Source organism: Canis aureus, chromosome 32 (genome assembly GCF_053574225.1).
Source record: "Canis aureus isolate CA01 chromosome 32, VMU_Caureus_v.1.0, whole genome shotgun sequence".
Taxonomy (NCBI): Eukaryota; Metazoa; Chordata; class Mammalia; order Carnivora; family Canidae; genus Canis; species Canis aureus.
In genome coordinates this window covers 13,297,126-13,316,433 of record NC_135642.1, presented here as the reverse complement: position 1 = coordinate 13,316,433, position 19,308 = coordinate 13,297,126, and the positions used below count along the sequence as shown (strand labels likewise).

Genomic DNA, 19,308 nt, shown 5'->3' with positions numbered 1-19,308 from the left:
ACCCGGCTGGCTCAGTCGGAAGAGCTTTTGCGACTCTCCAGCTCCGGGTGGAGCTGGGGCCCTACGTAGGATATAGACTTTACTTAAATAAAAAAAAAACTTGGAAAAAAAAAAAAAAGGGGTGTGTGCATGTGTGCGTCCTCGCGCTAAGCGAGCAAACCCCAGAGGGGTGGAGCCAGGCCGGGGAGAGGCGGGGCTGGGTTGCGGGGCGGAAGCCCCGACCTGGTGACGGCGGAAGTCCGGCCCTTGCGGGGCAAGATGGCGGAGTCCAGGCGGCCCTAGGGCAGGTACGGGGCTACGCTGGAGGGAAGGACTTCAGGGTTCCCCGGCGCAGGGCTCTGCTATAGGGTAGCCAGTTCCTTTGTCGGAGCTTCCCAGAGTGTCTTTGCTTTGCACTGGAGTGGCCGCGGCCTCTTCGGTGTGGAGATCCCGACTACGGCCTTCCATCCGCGGGGCTGCTTGAGCTGAAACTCGGTGATTTCTCTGCTGATTCGGGTGGTCCAGAAATGTATGCGACCGCAGAGTCCTAGGGGCAGTTGTGGGGCTCGACAGAGTGTAAGTTTTGTACTTCTTTGGTGAAATTTATTCCCAAGTGTTTTACTCTTTTTGATGCGATTGTAAGTGATACTGTTTTCTTAATTTTTTCTGATTGTTCTTTTTGTTGGTGTATAAAAATACAGATGATTTTTATATGTTGATCTTTCTTAGCGCAAGGTTGTTTTGTTTTGCTTTTCAATAATTTGAACACCTTTAGGCCAGGCATATTCTCTCAAATTTGATACAGAATCATTAGTCCCTGGTATGACATTTATCTGCCTGACTCCTTTTTTTTTTTTTTAAAGATTTTATTTATTTATTCATGAGAGACACACACAGAGAGAGAGAGAGAGAGAGAGAGAGAGGCAGAGATGCAGGCAGAGGGAGAAGCAGGCTCCATGCAGGGAGCCTGACGTGGGACTCGATCCTGGGTCTCCAGGAACATGCCCTGGGCTGAAGGCAGGTATGAAACCGCTGAGCCACCTGGGCTGCCCTATCTGCCTGACTCCTGATGCCCTTTTTCTTAGGTTCCCTACAGTTGTTCCTGAGAATTTTTATCATCCACAGATTGTAAAGAACCTTAAGTTGGCAGTAAATATTGTTAGGCTGATGACATCCAGGAGGGGTAAATAGGGAATAGCAGTAAGGTATGAATGAGAAGGAATGAGTTGATGTGAACCTAAGAAGTATCTTCTCTGATGCACAATAAAGAATCAAGGTTCAATTGCAGAGGGCCCATCAACTTTATTGCTTATAGGGGTGAATGAGAGGGAATCCCCACACCCAAGCAGTGTTGGAAAGAATTGCACAAGAGAAGTAGCTGGCGTGTCAAGATGCTGTCGAGACCAAAGCCAGGCGAGTCAGAGGTGGATTTGCTGCGCTTCCAGAGTCAGTTTCTTGCAGCTGGTGCAGCTCCAGCAGTACAACTGGTGAAGAAAGGAAATAGGAGAGGTGGTGACACTAACCTGGACCAGCCTCTGCTGCAAGATCATCGGGATGTGGTGACACTGGACAGTGAGTGGCTGAGGAGGAGAGAGGGTATGGCCTCGGGATCCTCTCCCTCTTCCTGATGTGGCTGGATTTTCCCCCTTCATTATTTCAGATACTGTGTAGCCTCTGTTGCTGCAGCCCCATTTTGCATGTGAAGAGACAGTGGTTCACAGAGTTTAAATATCTTGTCCAGAGTGACACAGCTTGGGCCGGGGCTTCATAGCTGCCTTTCTTTCTTTGGTTTCCTCCTACCCTCACATCTGTTTTTTTTCCTTTTTCAGATCTCCCAGATTCACCCCCAGCTTTGGTTCCTGCTCCTTCAAAGAGAGCTAGACCCAGCCCTGGCTGTCTCCTACCAGAACATGAGGACCCTGAAGAGAGGCTGAACAGGCATGATCAGCACATCACTGCTGTCCTGACAAAAATTATTGTGCGTCTCACCCTGGTTGGGTGGGATGAGGCATCCTAGGCAGCAAGGATTTTGGTTGGGGGTGGTGAGCTGTATGAGTAGAGGGTGATTCAGAAAGGTGGGACTTAGGGGCGCCTGGGTGGTTCAGTCAGTTAAGCATCTACTTTCAGCTCAGGTCATGATCCCAGAGTCCTGGGGTAGAACCCTGCATTGTGCTCCCTGCTCCTTGAGGAGCCTGCTTCTCCCTCTCCCTATGCCACTTTCCCTGCTTGTGTTCTGTCAAATAAGTAAATAAAAATCTTAAAAAAAAAAAAAAAAAAAAAGGTGGAACTTTATGCTCCTGCAGTCTATTTGGGGCTGTTTTAGAATCACTGTACTCAAAAAAGGAAGATGGGTCCATGACTCCCTAGAGATTCTAGTCATACAGAATTGGGGCCAGTAGGATAGTGTCCAGCCTGGGGAAATCTTAATATCTTCACTCCTTTGTGCTTTGTTGCTGCAGGAACGAGATACAAGTTCAGTGACAGTGAATCTGCCTGTGCCCAGTGGTGTTGCTTTCCCTCCTGTGTTCCATCGCTCACAGGAGAGACAAGTAGGCAAAGTGCTTAGATGGTACCTGGGAGACATTAAGTGAGCCTCATAGTGCATCTTCCTCAGGCAGATAATCTGAATAATAAGCAATTTTCTTGTTAAGGTAGCACCATGCTAAACCTGGGTGGCTCAGGGGTTGAGCATCTACCTTTGGCTCAGGGCGTGATCCCGGGGTCCCAGGATTGAGTCCCACATCAGGCTCCCCAAGGGGAGCTGCTTTTCTCTCTGCCTATGTCTCTGCCCACCTGACCCTCCCATCTCATGAATAAATAAAACCCTAAAAAAAAAATCCTCATAACAACCATGTAAGATAGATATCATCATCCCCATTTTTCAGGTGAGGAAACTGAGACTCTGAAAAGTTAAGTAAATTGTCCAACACCACACATCTAATAGAAGAGCCAGAAATCCAACCCAAATTTGTCAGATTTCCAGACCAGTCCTCCTATAGAGCCCTGCTTTTCTGAGGACTAGGGTTGTGATCCTTGGAGATTAAGCAAGTCCTTTTGTTCCAGTAGCCTTAGAGAAAAGAGGTTAAGAAATGACCAGGGTAGTAGTAGTCACCTGGGTTTCCTTTTTGTCTCATAGGGGAGGTCAGCAATATCTGGCAAGAGAAGCATCTTTGCCCAAGAAATTGCAGCAAAGAGAGCATCCGAAGCCAAGGTTCCACCAGTTAGAGAAGTTGTATCTTCCCTGGATCCACCAGAGGGTAAGCTGGGGTGGAAGAGGCTTGGGCAGGGCAGCCCCAGTGGCTTAGCGGCTTAACGCTGCCTTCAGCCCAGGGCCTGATCCTGGAGACCCAGGATTGAGTCCCATGTCCGGCTCCCTGCATGGAGCCTGCTTCTCCCTCTGCCTGTGTCTCTGCCTCTCCTTCTGTGTCTCTCCTAAATAAATAAAATTTTAAAAAATGAAAAAAAAGAAGAGGCTTGGGCTTGGCCTTTTTGTAATACATAATCGTAGAGTCACTTTGTGGTATATGTCTTCCCTACATCAAATATGAAGGCATATTTAGATGGCATTTGAGCCATCTAAAGAGGAATCTGTCCTTTATCCCCACTTACAGGATTGAGTTCGGGTGGCTTGGGTTTATATCTGGGTCTTAAGTACAGGGAGAATGCCGGCTGTTATTCTACCCTAGGAGAAAAGAAAGAGAGGTGTCTGGCAGAGACTGTAAAATAAAGATGAAAGCCAAGATTCCTTTAACAATGCAAAATATTAGCAAAAGAGCTAGGGACAGGCTTCTGGAGGCAGATGGCTGCCTGAACATCCAAGGGAAGAGTCAGAAAGTAGGATATTTCTTAGGGAAACATCCCTCAGGAAGGGGAAAAAAATGAGTGGAGAGGTCACCACCCAATCCAACCTGTGTTTATGTTATGGAGGGTAGGGGGGAGGTGTCTCCATGCTGTGCCTAGGAAATCTTTGGGGCCTCTGTCTGTCTCCAGAGCTAATAGGATTAGGGAAGAGGGCTAGAAGGCCCAGTTGGGATGAGGCGATGAAACTGATCATATACTTCTTCCAGGTGCTGTGTCCTATGAGGCACTCGCACCTAGGGAGCAGGGCTGCCAGCTTCCATGGGGCAGCCCTGGCTTCCAGGGACCCCATCTGGTCACAGGGAAGGGGCTCAGGAGCCAGGATGCTGAGCAGGAAGCCCAGACCATCCATGAAGAGAACATAGCAAAACTGCAAGCCATGGCTCCTGAGGAGATCCTTCAGGAACAGCAGCGGTTGCTGGCTCAGCTCGGTACGGCATACCTGGCTTTCCTCCTGAGACTGGGCTGGGAAGGGACTGCTACTTGCTGATGAAAGCTTACTGTGCGTGCCAGGCATTTTACTATTTGCATGCATTATTACATTCTGTCTTCAAACATTTCCTCTAAGGTAGGTAGTACTAACTTCATTTACTTATTTAAAAAAAAAAAAAAAAAAAGAGTCTCAGAACTTGAAAAAACTCTCTCCCAGGTCATATGGCTGGTAAGGAACACGGATGAGATGTAAACCCAGGTTTATCAGGTCTAACGGGCCCTGCTCTCAACCACTGTATCATGTATGCTGTGCTAGTGTAGTGTATGCTAGATTATAGCTGGTGCTCTCTGGCACAGTTATGAAATGTCTTGGTATAGCATGATATAGCAGAGGTATAGCATGCTAGAGCGTGCTATACCTCCTTCCTAGTTTCTGTTCACCAGAACAGTAGCACCAAGTCAATCTTTTCCAGACTGTGTATCTAGCATCTTCATAGAGCATACGTAGATTAGGTTTCAGTAAATATTTGTAAATAAATCATCTAGAAGTGAGATAAATTGTTCCCCTAAATCCCTTCTCTTGGCCCCAGTCAGCATTTATTCATTTATTCCATAGCCCTTCTTTTGGACCTCTGACCTGGAGCCAAGCACAAGGATGTGCAGGAACCTGGGCGGGCCAGGGGACTGTGAAGAATGGAGAGGAGGGTGGGTGGGCACATCCAAGTGACAGGTGTGGGTCATTAAATCCCCAGGAGCACCTAGGGTGCTCAGGCCAGGGGTGGGAAATGGCTTGTCCTGATCTTGGCACCAATAGGCAGAATTCAGCAGGTTTCAGGTCTACAGGAGGCTGGGGAGGATCTGCCACCACCCACTTTCCCTTCCATCCTCTCCTCTAGATCCCAGCTTGGTTGCCTTCTTGAGGTCTCGCAGCCATACCCATGAGCAAGCAGGAGAGAAGGCCACAGAGGAGCAGAGGCCAGGAGGACACTCTGTTGAGGTCACCGGAGAGGAGCTCATTGTGCCAATTTCTGCAAAGGAGCCCAGACAGGAAGATGATCTGGATCCAGAAGCCCCAGGTTTGAAGGAAGGGGAGCATCTTTTGGAGAATAAAAGTAGAAGAAAGTATCTCTTCTCCTAGGCCTGGCAGATGGGAAAGAATCTTCTCTGTCCTTGGACATCTAACATTAATCTCCATTATTGTCTGGAAGTCAGTCTTCATTTGCTGATGTGTATGCTCTTCCTATATATGTTTCCTGTTTTCTTGTCCTATTACTGCTCCTTCTCCCCCTTCCATGATAAGCGACAGCAGGGTGTGATGGCTGACCCCTCCCCCAGCAGATCATGTCCATCTTGCCTCTGCAGTAGCTGTGCCTGCTCTGGCTCTGTCCATCCTACAGTTTTCTGCCTCTGCTGTCCATGTTGGGGGGAAGATGGCAGGGCCAGGGCCATGGGAGAAGAGTCTGACACAGGTCTTACGAACATGCCAGACTTCAAGCAGAGAGACCAGTGGGAACACTCATTTCCCAGGACCGGGATTATTTTATTAGTGATTAACAAAAGAAATCGAATTATGAAAGCCAGGAACCTCCTGCGCCTCAGTGAGCTCTGGGCCAGCTGAGCAGGTCAGGTGGGCATTGTGGGAGAAGAAGGAGGATGTCTGGGGTGTGTGTTTACATATCTTGGCCCCACAGAAGCAGGATGGCTGCTTCTCATTGCTTCACTCCCCTGCTTCCTTTTTTTTTTTCTTTTTTAAAGATTTATTTACTTATTCATTCAGAGAGAGTGAGAGAGAGGCAGAGACACAGGCAGAGGGAGGAGCAGGCTCCATGCAGGAAGCCCGATGTGGGACTCGATCCCGGGTCTCCAGGATCACACCCCGGGCTGCAGGCGGTGCTAAACCGCTGCGCCACCAGGGCTACCCCACTCCCCTGCTTCTTTAGGAGGTCAGTACTAGGGATGCCTGGGTGGCTCAGCGGTTGAGCATCTGCCTTTGGCTCAGGGAGTGATCCTGGAGTTCCGGGATCGAGTCCCACATCAGGCTCCTTGGGGAGCCTCCCTGCTTCTCCCTCTGCCTCTATGTGTCTCATGAATAAATAAATAAATCTTAAAAAAAAAAAAAAAAAAAAAAAAAGTTCTATCTCCACAGTATAGACAGTGGAGAACTGTGTTTACCCTGATATATATGGTCCTCTCTTCCTCGTCTGCTACCTCTCTCCTTTTCTTTACCTCCTCCTCTTGCCCCTCTCAGCGAATACTTGGGGTCAGCAACAGGCTAGAGCCCAGGACTAGGTGTGTTCCGCCATATCGGAGATATTTGCCCAGAGCCCAGAGTGGCTGTGCCACTTAGACATAGCCAGAGGCACAGGCTGCTAGACCCTTGGACAGAGGTAGGTGTGCAGCTGCAGGGTCACATCTGGGACCCCTTTGGGTCAGTGAGCTGAGCTCCTTAGGGAATACTACTCTGCTTCCATCTTCCCAGCTCTGGCGCTGCCTGTGAACCCCCACAAAGAATGGGTGCACATGGACACCGTGGAGCTAGAGAAGCTCCACTGGACCCAGGATCTGCCTCCGCTCCGGAGGCAGCGGACGCAGGAGGTGAGGAGAGCCAGCTGGCCTACAAGGGGTGGAGCGGGCTGGGAGTGGCCACAGAAGCTCTACCCACCCCCAGAGACAGCATCACTTTTCCATGCCCCCCTCTTCTCATTCTCCCATGCTCTTACACCTGAACACAGGCCCCTTTCTTCCCTGGAGCTTGAGAAACATTTCTCCTTTGTGCTTCTCCTCCTCTCGCATCACCCTGCTTGGCCCCTGGCCGGGGAGTTCCATTTCCACTCAGGGGTAGAGTCAGGACTAGAGGCCTGGGATAAAAGGTGAGGAGTAGGTGTAGGGAAGTTGCTGTGTTCCCAGCCTATACACTTCTTTTTCTTCCCATTAGAGGATGCAGGCCCGATTTAGTCTTCAGGGAGAGCTGCTGGCCCCTGATGTGGACCTGCCCACCCATCTGGGCCTGCACCACCATGGAGAAGAAGCAGAGGTGAGGCACGGGGCCCAGTGAGGACTGGGCAGCTCTCAGCAAGTGCTTTTATCTGCCATGTGGAAGAGGCCTCTGGTCAGCTGCCTTGGACCTTCTGTGTATCCTGTTCTATTTCCTGGCTTTGCTCTCCATAGGTTCTTAGGCTCAAAATGTTTCTCCTTGTTCCTTCACATTCCAGTCACTTGCCTGGACTTGACATTTTTATGTCTGTCACCCCCTAATGCTTTCTAGAGAAGAGCCCTGCTCCCTCTTACCTGTTCAGCCACCACATCTTCCACTCTCTCAGCCATACCATCTGTCCCTCATGAGGCTGCCATCCTGATTCCCTCTGGCCCAGCCTAGGCCATGCCCTGCCTTGGAAAGTTTCCTGGCTCCCTTCTGCTCACAGAATAGTCTTGGCTCCTTAGCCTGCTGAGACAGCCCTGCTGACCCTACAGCTCTTCCTTCTCACTCTTGCTGCACCTTTGTGGTGCCCTCTCCCACATACCCTGGGGGCTCGGGGACCTCCAGGCTCACTCAGTTCTTCAGGCCATGGAAGCTCTGCCCACCCACTGAGATCACGTCCCTTCTCCATGTCCCCCTTTTCTTTCTCTCCTATTATCCTCTTGCAAACTGAACACTGATTACTGCATTCCTCCCTGTCTGCTTTATGCTATGGTTACTGTGTGCAAATCTTAATCTTCTTTACCAGTTTGACAATCCATGTAGAGGAGAGGCAAGAGATACCACTTGCTTAACTTTGTCCTCCCTTTGACAACTAGCTCAGTGCCTGGAATAATCGGGGTTTCTGTGGATTGGTTGGGGGATGCCACCCTGTGTCTTGGCTCCTTCTGATTTCTTGTCCCTGCTCCAGAGAGCAGGATACTCCCTACAGGAGCTATTCCACCTGACACGCAGCCAGGTGTCCCAGCAGAGAGCACTAGCGCTGCATGTGTTGGCCCAGGTCATCAGCAGGGTAAGTAGACTGCTGGCCTGGCCTTGCCTGCCCCCGTGCCTCGCCAGCCCCCCTGCTCCCACCTTAGACTTCCCCACCTCCTATCCTTTTTGTTCCAGCCCAGTAGCCCATACACTGTCTCTGGGGTAGATGGGCAATGGGACAGACCCAAGGTCATAGGTAGGCAAGTGAAGGGTTTAGTAACTTCAACATCTTCAGCAAGGTTTTATCCTGCCCCCCAAGGCCCAGGCTGGTGAGTTTGGGGACCGGCTAGTGGGCAGTGTCTTTCGCCTCCTTTTGGATGCTGGTTTCCTCTTCCTGCTGCGCTTCTCCCTGGATGACAGAGTGGATGGGGTCATTGCAGCCGCCGTCCGGGCGCTTCGGGCTCTGCTGGTGGCTCCCGGAGATGAGGTAAGCAGGGATAGGAATGGGGCTTTGAGCCATCAGGGTCCTTACTCCTGTTGCTGGGCATGCCCCTACTGCACAGGCTTTGCCAGGCAGAGCAGAAAATGGGCTGGCAGCATCACCATCTTTTCCTAAGGGCCCCAAAGCCCAGCAGCCTTCCCTTTCTGTTCTTGGCAGGTGGCTTCTGCTGACTACTCCTAGACCTTTTTCCAGATCTGACTCCTTCCTCTTTTTGCCACCTCCTTCCCTTCCCTATGGCAGGAGCTCCTCGACACTACCTTCTCCTGGTACCACGGAGCTTTGGTGTTCCCTCTGATGCCCAGCCAGGAAGACAAGGAGGACGATGAGGATGAAGATGAAGAGCCTCCAGCAGAGAAAGCAAAAAGGAAGAGCCCTGAGAAAGGAAACCAGCCTCCATCTGATCTGGCTCGACGTGACGTCATCAAGGTAAAGGTGCTGGGGCAGCTTTAGGGAGGGGGTGGGGGACACAGAGAATCCCAAGCAGGCTCCACACCTAGTGCTAAGCCCAGTGTGGGGCTCAGTCTCACAACCCTGAGATCATGACCTGAGCCAAAATCGAGATTCAGATGCTCAACTGACTAAGGCACCTCGGCACCCTCATAGGGCAAGCACATCTTAGGCAAGAAGGGTCATCAAGGTTTGGGGCCCAGCTGCATTTGGCACCAGGTTTATCCTTCTGATCACCAGGGGCTTCTGGCTACCAATCTGCTGCCTCGGCTACGCTACGTGCTAGAGGTAACCTGCCCAGCACCTTCTGTGGTCCTTGACATCCTGGCTGTGCTCATCCGTCTGGCCCGGCATTCCCTGGAGTCAGCCACAAGGGTGAGAAAGAAAAGAGAAGGAGACAAAGAATAGGCAAAGAGCCTAGCTGGGTCTGAGCCTGACCCTCGGCCTCTCCACCTCCCTTTTCTTCCTCTCCCTCAGGTCCTAGAGTGTCCTCGGCTAATAGAGACTGTGGTTCGAGAGTTCCTGCCTACCAACTGGTCTCCTGTGGGAGTGGGGCCTGCCCCCAGTCTATACAAAGTACCCTGTGCCACTGCCATGAAACTACTTCGTGTCCTGGCCTCGGCTGGTAGGAATATTGCTGCCCGGCTGGTGAGCAGGACAAAGGGCAAGGGATGAGGGACTTAAGACAGGGCTGGGTTGAAGGCTAAGCATGGCCTCTGGACTCTGGGTAACCAGCTCATGCCATCTTCCTCTTCATCTCTGATTCAGTTGCTTAGAAATGCCACAGAAACCACGAGCCAGGAGCCTAATCACCTGGAGTCTAGTGGATCCTATAGGCCTACTGTGCTTTCGTTACCTGAAGGGAAGGAGGGCTCCCTCTTCCCTGGATCCAGACCAGAAGAGCCACATATAGATGGGCAGCCATCACCCCTAGCCTGGTAACCCTAGAAAGGGTGCCTAGTAAGTGCTTGCTAAAAAGACAGAGGAGAAGGAGTGATGGATGAGGTGGTTTCATCTTGGCCCAAAGCTAAGACCCCATGGCCTGAGAGGGGCCTGGAACAAGGCTGAATTGAGCTGTGGTCATAATAAGAGACCCTGAGGCCACTTGGGCCCCCAGCTAAATGTGATGCCCAGACTGCTCTCTTTGCCCTCAGCTGAGCGGCTTTGACCTCCGGAGTCGCCTGTGCCGCTTTATAGCAGAGGCTCCCCAGGAAATGGCCTTGCTCCCAGAGGAAGCTGAGATGATGAGCACTGAGTCCTTCCGTCTGTGGGCTGTGGCTGCCTCCTACGGCCAGGGTGGTGACCTTTACAGGTGAGGAGAGCTGGACTGGACTGGATCCCTCCAGTTCTGCACTCTGGCCACATCTGATAACAGCCTTGCTCAAGGTGTCAAGCTCAGAGGGAAGCTAAGGAGGAGAGGATTCTGGGAAGAATGAAGAGAGCTTGGGGGTCAGGGGGCCAGTAGAACAAAGCTGAATTAGCCACATTCTGTGCACAGCAGCCTTAGTAGCTTGGTGAAATCAGATTTAAATCCCTGTTGGGAGGAAACCTGGAAGGTCTACCTCCTTCCTTTCAGCCCCCAGCCTGCCTTTTCTCTGAACCCTTCCAGGAGTGCCCATCCCTGGGGCCTCTCCCTCCCAAGCCCCCTTAACCAAACTACAGATCCCTGGGGCAGCACCCTGCCTTGTGTCTTCTGTCTCCATGTCCAATGTCTTTGTATGCTGAAAGACTGGGATTGTTCTCCCCCAGGGAGCTGTACCCAGTGCTGATGCGGGCCCTGCAGTCTGTGCCAGAGGAGCTCAGCACCCAGCCCCCTCAGCCCCTGTCTGTACAGCGGATAGCCTCCTTGCTCACTCTCCTCACCCGGCTGACCCTGGCAGCCAGCAGCACTGCGCCTGAGCCCAGCAGGTAGGTCATAGCTCTGAGCTCCAGAACAGGCAGCAGCACTCCTCCAGAGGAAAAGGGTGGTAGAGCTTATGGGAGAGTCGAGGCGGCTGGACCTTCATCATGACCCCTTTTGGCATTCCTGTAGTGACTGTGCTGAGGCCAGTCTGTCGGCCACCCCTTCCTCCATCACTTGGACACAGGTGTCTGGGCTCCAGCCTCTTGTGGAGCTCTGTCTCAGACAGACCTTGAAGTTGCTGCCAAGACCCGAGATGTGGCATGCCCTGGGCCCAGTGCCTACTGCCTGCCTGCTCTTCCTGGATGCATACTACCAGGCCTGGAGCCAGCAGGTGAGTGTCGCTTGCCTGCCTTCCTCTGTCCCCGGGGTGCCTGCCTCTATCTTGACACACCACCCTCTACTTCCTTCTCTGTTTCCACCTCCCCACCCTACCTCCCCATTCCACTTTTTCCTGCTCTCCACCTTTTCCCCCCACCTCTCTTCTTCCCCCCCACCCCCCATATCCATTGGAGCTGCCAAGGAGCTGTATTGGTGGGGACAGAGAACCCCAGACAACAGCATTATCTCCCTGGAGCCTTCATGCTCTGATGATAGTGGATGTCAGGGCAACCTTGGAGTCTTTTCTCTCTCCAGAGGGTCAGAGGGCAGAAACCTCCAAACACTGACTCTTGGGCTCTTAGAGTAATGGGCTTAGCCTGGGGACACTGTCTAGGAGAATGGGTATCTTGGGCTGTCAGCTCAGTGAACCCCTTGGTCCTCCAGCCAAATCTGTGCCCAGAGGATTGGCTTCAGGATATGGAGCGCCTGTCAGAGGACCTGCTGCTACCCCTGCTGCGCACACCCTCTCTGGGCAGCCTGTGGGATTCTCTTGGGTATGTACTCTGTGTGTGTACAGTGTGTGTGTGTATGGTTGGGAGGTGGGGGCAGTGGGAAGGAGGTAGCTTCTCTCCCTGTGGGACTCCTAGGTCTAGCTCCCTGTTCCATCCCAAGTAGGACCTGTCAGCTGGAAGGAAGCCTAATAAATCCCTAGCAGGCAACATGTGAGGGCTCTGAGGAATGTGGGTACTGGTCCACATAGCCAGGCCCCTGCTGGCCCTGGTCGCAGCCCAGGCAACTCTTTTCCAGCCCAGCACCCATCAGGCCAGAGTCCCCCTGAGCTTCTTCATTCTGCCTCCAGGTGCTGCTCCCCTCTCTGTAACCCACAATTCTGTGCTCCGGCCCCTGAAGCCGTCCCCAGCCTCGTGTCACTGGGCAGCGCAGGAGGCCGCCCCTCTCTCTGGCTGCCTGGCTCAGCCTCACCCTTCCCGTTCCTCACGGCCCTTCTCTCTCTTTTCAACACCTTGGCCCGGATCCACAAGGGGTTATGTGACCAGGTGAGACCTAGGCACCTGGTTAGGGGTCAAGTAAGGGAGGGGGGAACGTGGAGGGGCAAGATGGGAGGAGTCAGAAAGGGTAAGGGTACTACTAGGGGAAGGGAGGCCTCTCCTGCCAGCACCTGTTTCTGTGAGTTTGTCTAGGCAGCCACCTGAGGAACCCCAGGAAAGATCAGTCACTTTTAGACCTGAACAAGTTTGCTTTTCTTCAGCTGGCCACCGTATTGGCTACCCCAGGACTCCAGAACTACTTCCTCCAATGTTTGGCTCCTGTGGCTGCCCCATTCCTCACACCCTTCTCTGCGTGGGCCTTGCGCCATGAGTACCACTTGCAGTACCTGGCACTCATCCTGGCCCAGAGAGTGGTAGGTGCACCCCAGCCTCCCATACCTCTGTCCACTCTCCTCACCCTCCCCCATTAACCCTACCCAGCATCTGGCAGTCCATGCAGTTCCTACTTTGCTCTAGACATGCCCAGGATCTGTGCATCTGTCTTCTTTGCATCCTCACTTCTCTCTGCTCTGTCCCCTCTCACACACACACACCCGCCCCAATCCCTTCTCTGTTCATAGGCAACAGTTCAGCCAGCCCTGGTCATCAATGCTGCCCTTCATCATAGTATGGTCTTGGCCCTGCTGAGCCGACTGCTGCCTGGAAGTGAGCACCTTGCCCACGAGCTCCTGCTGAGCTGTGTATTCCGACTGGAGTTCCTCCCGTGAGTCCAGGGTTGGTGACATCAGCTCAGCCCTTTGAGGGGCGGCTGTGGCTGTTGATGGAGGAGCCCTGAATTTGGAGGCAGAAGACCTGGGTTTAATCCCCTCTCTTCCATGGATTATGCTTTACCTGTCAGAGTTTCATTTCTCATCAGTAAAGCAGGGATGAAGACACCCACGCTAGAGAATTATGAGACTTCAGTGTGGCCGTCCAGCTAAGAAGTGGCCTATAAACTAGCCATACACACACAACAGCTAATGGGGACTGGGTACTTACTCTGTACCTGGTGGCTTCTTCAGGATTTGTGTTCTGTTTTCCCTGTACTATGAGATAGGCATTGTTGTTATTCCCAGTTTACTATGAGGAAACAGGCACGAGAAGCCCCATCAGCCTGCCCCTAGGCAGCTGACTCTAGTGTCTACCCTCTTTGCTGCACACACTACATAGAAAGTGATTAGGGGAACAGGGAAGAGCACAATTGGACCTAGGAACCTCTGGGAAGCCCTGGAGCACCAGCATGATGTTTAGAGGGTTTTGGTTCAAGTGCTCATTTTTGGCTTTTGGGTTCTGTTGCAGGGAAAGAGCATCAGGGGGTCTGGAGGCCGCTGACTTCTCTGACCGGCTGTCCTTAGGGAGCAGCAAGGACTCTGGGTGTGGGCGAGGGGTTCTGCTGGCTCAGGCTTGCCAGGACCTCCCCAGCATCCGCAGCTGCTACGTGACCCACTGCCCACTGGCCCGAGCCAGCCTGCTAGCCTCTCAGGCCTGGTACCGAGGGGAGCTGTGGCAAGTCCAAACCCTGCTGCTCCCTGTGCCTAAGGAGCCACTGCTGCCTACTGACTGGCCTTTCCTGCCACTGATCCACCTCTACCACCAGGCCTCAGACACTCCCTCGGGGCTCCCTCCTGCTGACACCATAAGCACGGCTCTGCGGGCCCTGCAGTGGGTGCTGGTCTTGGAGAGCTGGCGCCCCCAGGCCCTCTGGGCTGTACCTCCTGCTGCCCGCTTGGCACGGCTCATGTGTGTGTTCCTGGTGGACGGTGAACTCTTCCGGGAGACCCCAATACAACATCTGGTGGCAGCCCTCCTGGCCCGGCTCTGCCAGCCTAAAGTCCTGCCAGACCTCAGGCTGGATTGCCCCCTTCCCGGCCTTGCATCTTTCCCTGACCTCTATGCCAACTTCCTGGAGCATTTTGAGGCTGTCTCTTATGGGGACCACCTCTTTGGAGCTCTGGTTCTCCTTCCCCTGCAGCGTCGGTTCAGCGTCACTTTGCGCCTCGCCCTTTTTGGGGAGCATGTGGGAGCCCTGCGAGCTCTGGGCCTGCCTTTGACCCAGGTACTTTGTCAGCAGAGCCTACCATGGCTTTCTGGTACTGGGCCTGAGGGGCAGTGAATTAGAATCCACTGAAAGGGTTTAACAGAGTACCTGGCATATGGTATATATTGGTTATTATTAACAAGCCATGACTCATTGCTCAGTGCTACAGTCTAAGTAAGAGACATACTAAAAACCAACATAGTTCTAAGTTATTCATATTTTATGTGTTAGGGCAGGATTCAGAAAAGGGAAAGACCAAAATGGGCTTACCATAGGGAGAAGGCTTTGGGGAAGAGGTAGGGATTGACTTGGGTACTGAAGGTTAGGTAGAATTAGATTGTGAGGATGAAGGACGGATTGTACACACTAATGGTGGGACACCATCACCAAAAGCTTGGAGGGAGGAAGGATTATAACAGGGTGGGAAGAGAGAGTTTAGAACAGATTTCAGTTTAGGAACTTGTTGGAAACAGGCTAATAAAGTCTTACAAGGCCTCAAAAATCAGGCTAAAGGGTTAAACTTACAAGCTGTAGAGAATTACTATTTTTTAAGGTTTTTTTAAAATTTTCATTATAACATACTTCATTATAACTTATTTTTATGTTCATTATAATTTTAAGTAAACTTAAAGTATAAATATTTTAAATATATTTAGCATGTATATAAAATACATAGAGAACTAAAAAATATGTAAAATATTTTTAAAAATTAAAAAGAACAGGGGCACTTCGGTAGCATAGTCGGTTAAGTGTCTGCCTTCAGCTCGGGTCATGATCATCTCAGGGTCCTGGGATCCAGGCCCTAGTTGGGCTTCCTCTTCATTGGGGAGTCTGCTTCTCCCTCTCCCCACTGCTTGTGCACTCTCTCTCTCAAATAAATAAAATCTTAAAAAAAAAAAAAAAAAAAAACTATGGTCATCCATAATCCCACTGCCCAGTAGTAACTTTTGATTTTGATTTATTTTCTTTTTTAGTCTTTATATGTGCATATATATTTTTATAAAATTGAGATCCCTTCATAATGTTTTCTTCATTTAATGTATGGTAAACTTTTTTCAATCATTAAATATTCTAAGAAATCAACATTTTTTATTACATTATCATCCATTGTATAGGTGCATCCTTTTCTCAGAACCCCTTGGTGGGCATGAAAATTTTTTTAATTTTCTGCCATATGAAGTAACACTATGATAAACACCACTGGATATAAACTTTATCTCTTTCGTAATCTTTTTTTAGAGATTTTATATTTTAAAGTAATCTCTACACCCAGCATAGGCTTGAACTCACAACCCCAAAATCAAGGGTTGCATGCTATACTGAGCCAGCCAGGTGCCCCTCTCATAATCATTTCTGCATGGAATTAAGAGTGATTTTCCTTTTTTTTTTTTTTTTTTCTTTTTTTAAGGTTTTATTCATGAGAGACAGAGAGAGAGGCAGAGACACAGGCAGAGAGAGAAGCAGGCTCCATGCAGGAAGCCCAATATGGGATTTGAAGGCGGGACTCTAGGATCACGTCCTGGGCCGAAGGCAGGCACTAAATTGCTGAACCACCTAGGCATCTAGAGTGATTTTTCTTATAAAGAGAGTTACTGGTCCGAAGAAAATGAACTTTTGGAAGGTTTCATAATATAGAGCAGTTGAATGTGACTTTTTTCAGACTTTTTAATTTGGGCAGCCTGGGTGGCTCAGCGGTTTAGCGCCGTCTTCAGCCCAGGGCCTGACCCTGGAGACCTGGGATCGAGTCCCATGTCAGGCTCCTTGCATGGAACCTGCCTCTCTTTCTGTCTCTGTGTGTCTCTCATGAATAAATAAAATCTAAAAAAAAAAAAAAAAAGACTTTTTAATTTATTTATTCATGACAGAGGCAGAGACATAGGCAGAGGGAGAAGCAGGCTCCCTACAGGGAGCCTGCTGGGGGACTGGATCCCAGAATCCTGGGATCATGGGGATCATGACCTGAGCCGAAGGCAGACGCTCAACCAATATGCAATCCAGGTGCCCCTGAATGTGAACTTTTGAAAGTTTTTATTTTAAGGCACATAAACAAGTAGTGGTGGGCAGTAGAAATTGACTACTGCTTCCCAGTTTCCCCTGCTTCCAGCTCTTTTGTCTTTAACCTCAATCCTTGTGATAGACAGGAATGGATGGTCTATCCAAGACCTCTTTCCCCTCACAATATGGTTCAGGTGACTATCAAGCACCCACCCTGTTGTCCCATGATACACATTCCCACCCTCACCCTCAGCATGTCTCATTCCCCCTGTCACAGTTACCTGTGTCCTTGGAATGCTATACGGAGCCTCCTGAAGACAACCTGGTCCTCCTTCAGCTCTACTTCCGGACCCTGGTTACTGGTGTGCTGTGTCCACGTTGGTGCCCTGTGCTGTATGCTGTGGCTGTGGCCCATGTCAACAGCTTCATCTTCTCCCAGGACCCAAAGAGCTCAGTAAGTTACATCCCCATCTCCAAAGGCATGCTGCAAGACTGCGATTGAGCTGCCTCCAGGTCAGCTGGGGAGGAGATGAGAGCCAGTGAGGCTAGTGATAGGTATCAGCCATCAACCCAGTGCCATCTTTTCCTCTGTGTTCTGCCTCTAGGATGAGGTAAAGGCTGCCCGCAGGAGCCTGCTACAGAAAACTTGGCTGCTGGCAGATGAGGTAGGGGGGAAGCACATCCTGGAGGGTGGGAAAATAGGTCTGGGGGGACAGAGATCTCAACAGGATGTTAGTACCTACTTGATAAAATTTCTTCCCTTTTTGCAGGGTCTCCGGCAGCACCTTCTCCACTATAAACTCCCTAATTCTGCCCTCCCAGAAGGCTTTGAAGTATATCCCCAGTTGCCCCCTCTGCGTCAGCAGTACCTCCAGAGACTGACCTCAGGGATGCTCCAAAATGGGCTATCAGAGGCCTAGTATAGTTGCTACAGATAAAGACATGGATACATTCTCCTGGGGTTCACCAACATGTGCCTGGCCAGACAAAAGGATTTTGTTTCCTAAGGGTGAACAGGAGACCCAAGGAGTAGGAGGCTTGCCATTTGAGTTTTTTTGGAGCAGGGTGAGCCCTACCATTATGTTCTGATGTCTGAAGCCCAGGATCTGGGCCTTTTGAGGGTCTGTATTGAGAGTGAATGGTAACATAACTATTTACCCCTCTTTTGGGGACAAAACAGACTATGTACATCTCTCCTCCTTCTCCTGCTCCAGACCAGGATATATGAATGCTACAGATTTGTACAGAAATAAATTTTTTTTATTATTATTATTTCCTGGTAACCTGATTTGTACTGATTTAAGACATGGTGGTTTAGGATTGTATGGAGGGATGGATTATCCCACTGGAGAAGCAGGGCTTCTGTGAGAAACGGGAGAAGTAAGAACTGAGTCCACATCTGGGACAATTAACATGTGGGTCCCAGTTCTGGAGCAGAGCCAGGCCAGAGTAATGCTCTTGGGAAGGAGTATTGCTGAAAGGACTCTCAAGGAGTCCACTTGGAGTATAAGTATCCTTAGGTCAATGTCTTGTCTTATGGTCCATTAACTGCTATCCTGAGATACAAAGAAACCAAAAATCAGACTGTGCAGCAGCTGTTTCAGCTCTTTGGGCTGCTGTAACAATACCATAGACTGAGTGGCTTATAAACAACAAATTTATTTCTAACAGCTCTGGAGGCTGGGAAGTCCAAGCTCAAGGTGCTGGCACTGTTGGTCTCCAGTGAGGGCCCACTTTCTGGTTCCTAGACAGCCCTCACATGGTTGAAGGGACATGGGAGCTCTCTGGGGTTTTATAAAGACACCCATCCTGGGGCACCTGGGTGGCTCAGTGGATTAAGCATCTGCCTTCGGCTCGAGTCATGATCCCAGGGTTCTGGAATCAAGCCTCATGTCTGGCTCCTGACTCAGTGGGGAATCTGCTTCTCCCTCTCCCTCTGCCACTCTCTGTGCTCCTTCTCTCTTTCTCAAATAAAATCTTAAAAAAAAAAGAGACACTAACCACATTCTACCTATGAGGGTGGAGCCCTCACGACCTAATCACTTTCCAGAGGACTTACCTCTAGATATCCTCACTTTGGATATTAGAGTTCAGCATAAGACCTTGGCTGGGGGCAGGAGGCAGGTAGGGGGAATAGGTCACAAACATTCAGTCTCTAGCACTGTCCTACAACCCCCTCCATTGTGGACTTCAGTAGTGGTAGGTGAGGCTGGGAAGGAGTGGATCAAACCATGAACTCTGGTTCATCTCTTTTGGTAGAGTTTTTAATGTTCTTTTGTCTAAATTCTGACTCTTAAGCTCTTACAGTGTCATTTTCTGTGTGGAATTACCTGTGTTTACAGGTCATCAGAATGAGTACAGTGTGCCCTGCCAGTAGGTAGAGAGAACCCGCTTGCCATAAATGGAGCTACTGAACACAGAGTTATACAGGAGGTTTTCTAAGCAACTACTGCATCTGCAAACAGCAGTAGTTCCCAAACTTATGTGACAAAAATCACCTGGAGAGTGTTAAAACAATTCGCTAGGCCCTTCACCAGTTTTTCTGATTTAGTAAACCTAGGGTGAAACCCAAGTATTTGCATCTGTAACAGGTTTCCAGATGGTGCTGAGGCTGCTGTCCAAGCCCAAACACATGTTGAGAACCACTTTTTTTTTTTTTGAGAACCACTTCTTATTGGCTTATTGGAACCTTACCAAGTAAATTCTGTGACCTCACAGTGGGAATACCTAGAGAGTTAAATAGAGCATGGGTACTAGAGTGCTACAAAATCACTGTAGCATCTTTATCTAGCACTATATTCTCAGAGACAACCAAATAGCTAACTACTATCACTTCTTTTTTTTTCTAGTGCTTTATATTAAACATAGACCTCAGCCTTTAAAATTAGTATTAACTAT

At 50.3% G+C, this 19,308-nt stretch overlaps 1 protein-coding gene across 2 annotated transcripts; it reads left to right on the top strand.

The window, feature by feature from the left end:
* Positions 1-205: 205 nt before the first annotated feature.
* On the top strand, positions 206-17,682 carry RPAP1 (RNA polymerase II associated protein 1). 2 transcript variants are annotated; one of them, XM_077880708.1, is made up of 25 exons: positions 206-287; positions 1,295-1,551; positions 1,809-1,957; positions 2,439-2,528; positions 3,116-3,236; positions 4,047-4,268; positions 5,166-5,345; positions 6,749-6,864; positions 7,205-7,303; positions 8,157-8,258; positions 8,481-8,648; positions 8,904-9,089; positions 9,351-9,485; positions 9,588-9,758; positions 10,265-10,422; positions 10,860-11,018; positions 11,143-11,344; positions 11,776-11,885; positions 12,191-12,386; positions 12,599-12,751; positions 12,959-13,101; positions 13,677-14,433; positions 16,688-16,864; positions 17,016-17,075; positions 17,181-17,682. In XM_077880708.1, the coding sequence occupies exons 2-25, from the start codon at positions 1,371-1,373 to the stop codon at positions 17,328-17,330; spliced, it is 4,185 nt and encodes a 1,394-aa protein (XP_077736834.1). In that variant the 5' UTR covers positions 206-287; positions 1,295-1,370; the 3' UTR covers positions 17,331-17,682. The 2 variants fall into 2 exon arrangements, with proteins under 2 accessions (XP_077736834.1, XP_077736833.1); XM_077880707.1 differs by having other exon boundaries at positions 233-555.
* The last annotated feature ends 1,626 nt before the right edge of the window (positions 17,683-19,308 follow it).

Bases quoted from the DNA above. Each gene is read 5' to 3' on its own strand.
- RPAP1 (XM_077880708.1), top strand. From the start codon at position 1,371: ATGCTGTCGAGACCAAAGCCAGGCGAGTCAGAGGTGGATTTGCTGCGC. The intron at 10,423-10,859 runs GTGAGGAGAGCT...GTTCTCCCCCAG, and splicing joins CAGGGTGGTGACCTTTACAG to GGAGCTGTACCCAGTGCTGA. The intron at 11,019-11,142 runs GTAGGTCATAGC...GCATTCCTGTAG, and splicing joins ACTGCGCCTGAGCCCAGCAG to TGACTGTGCTGAGGCCAGTC.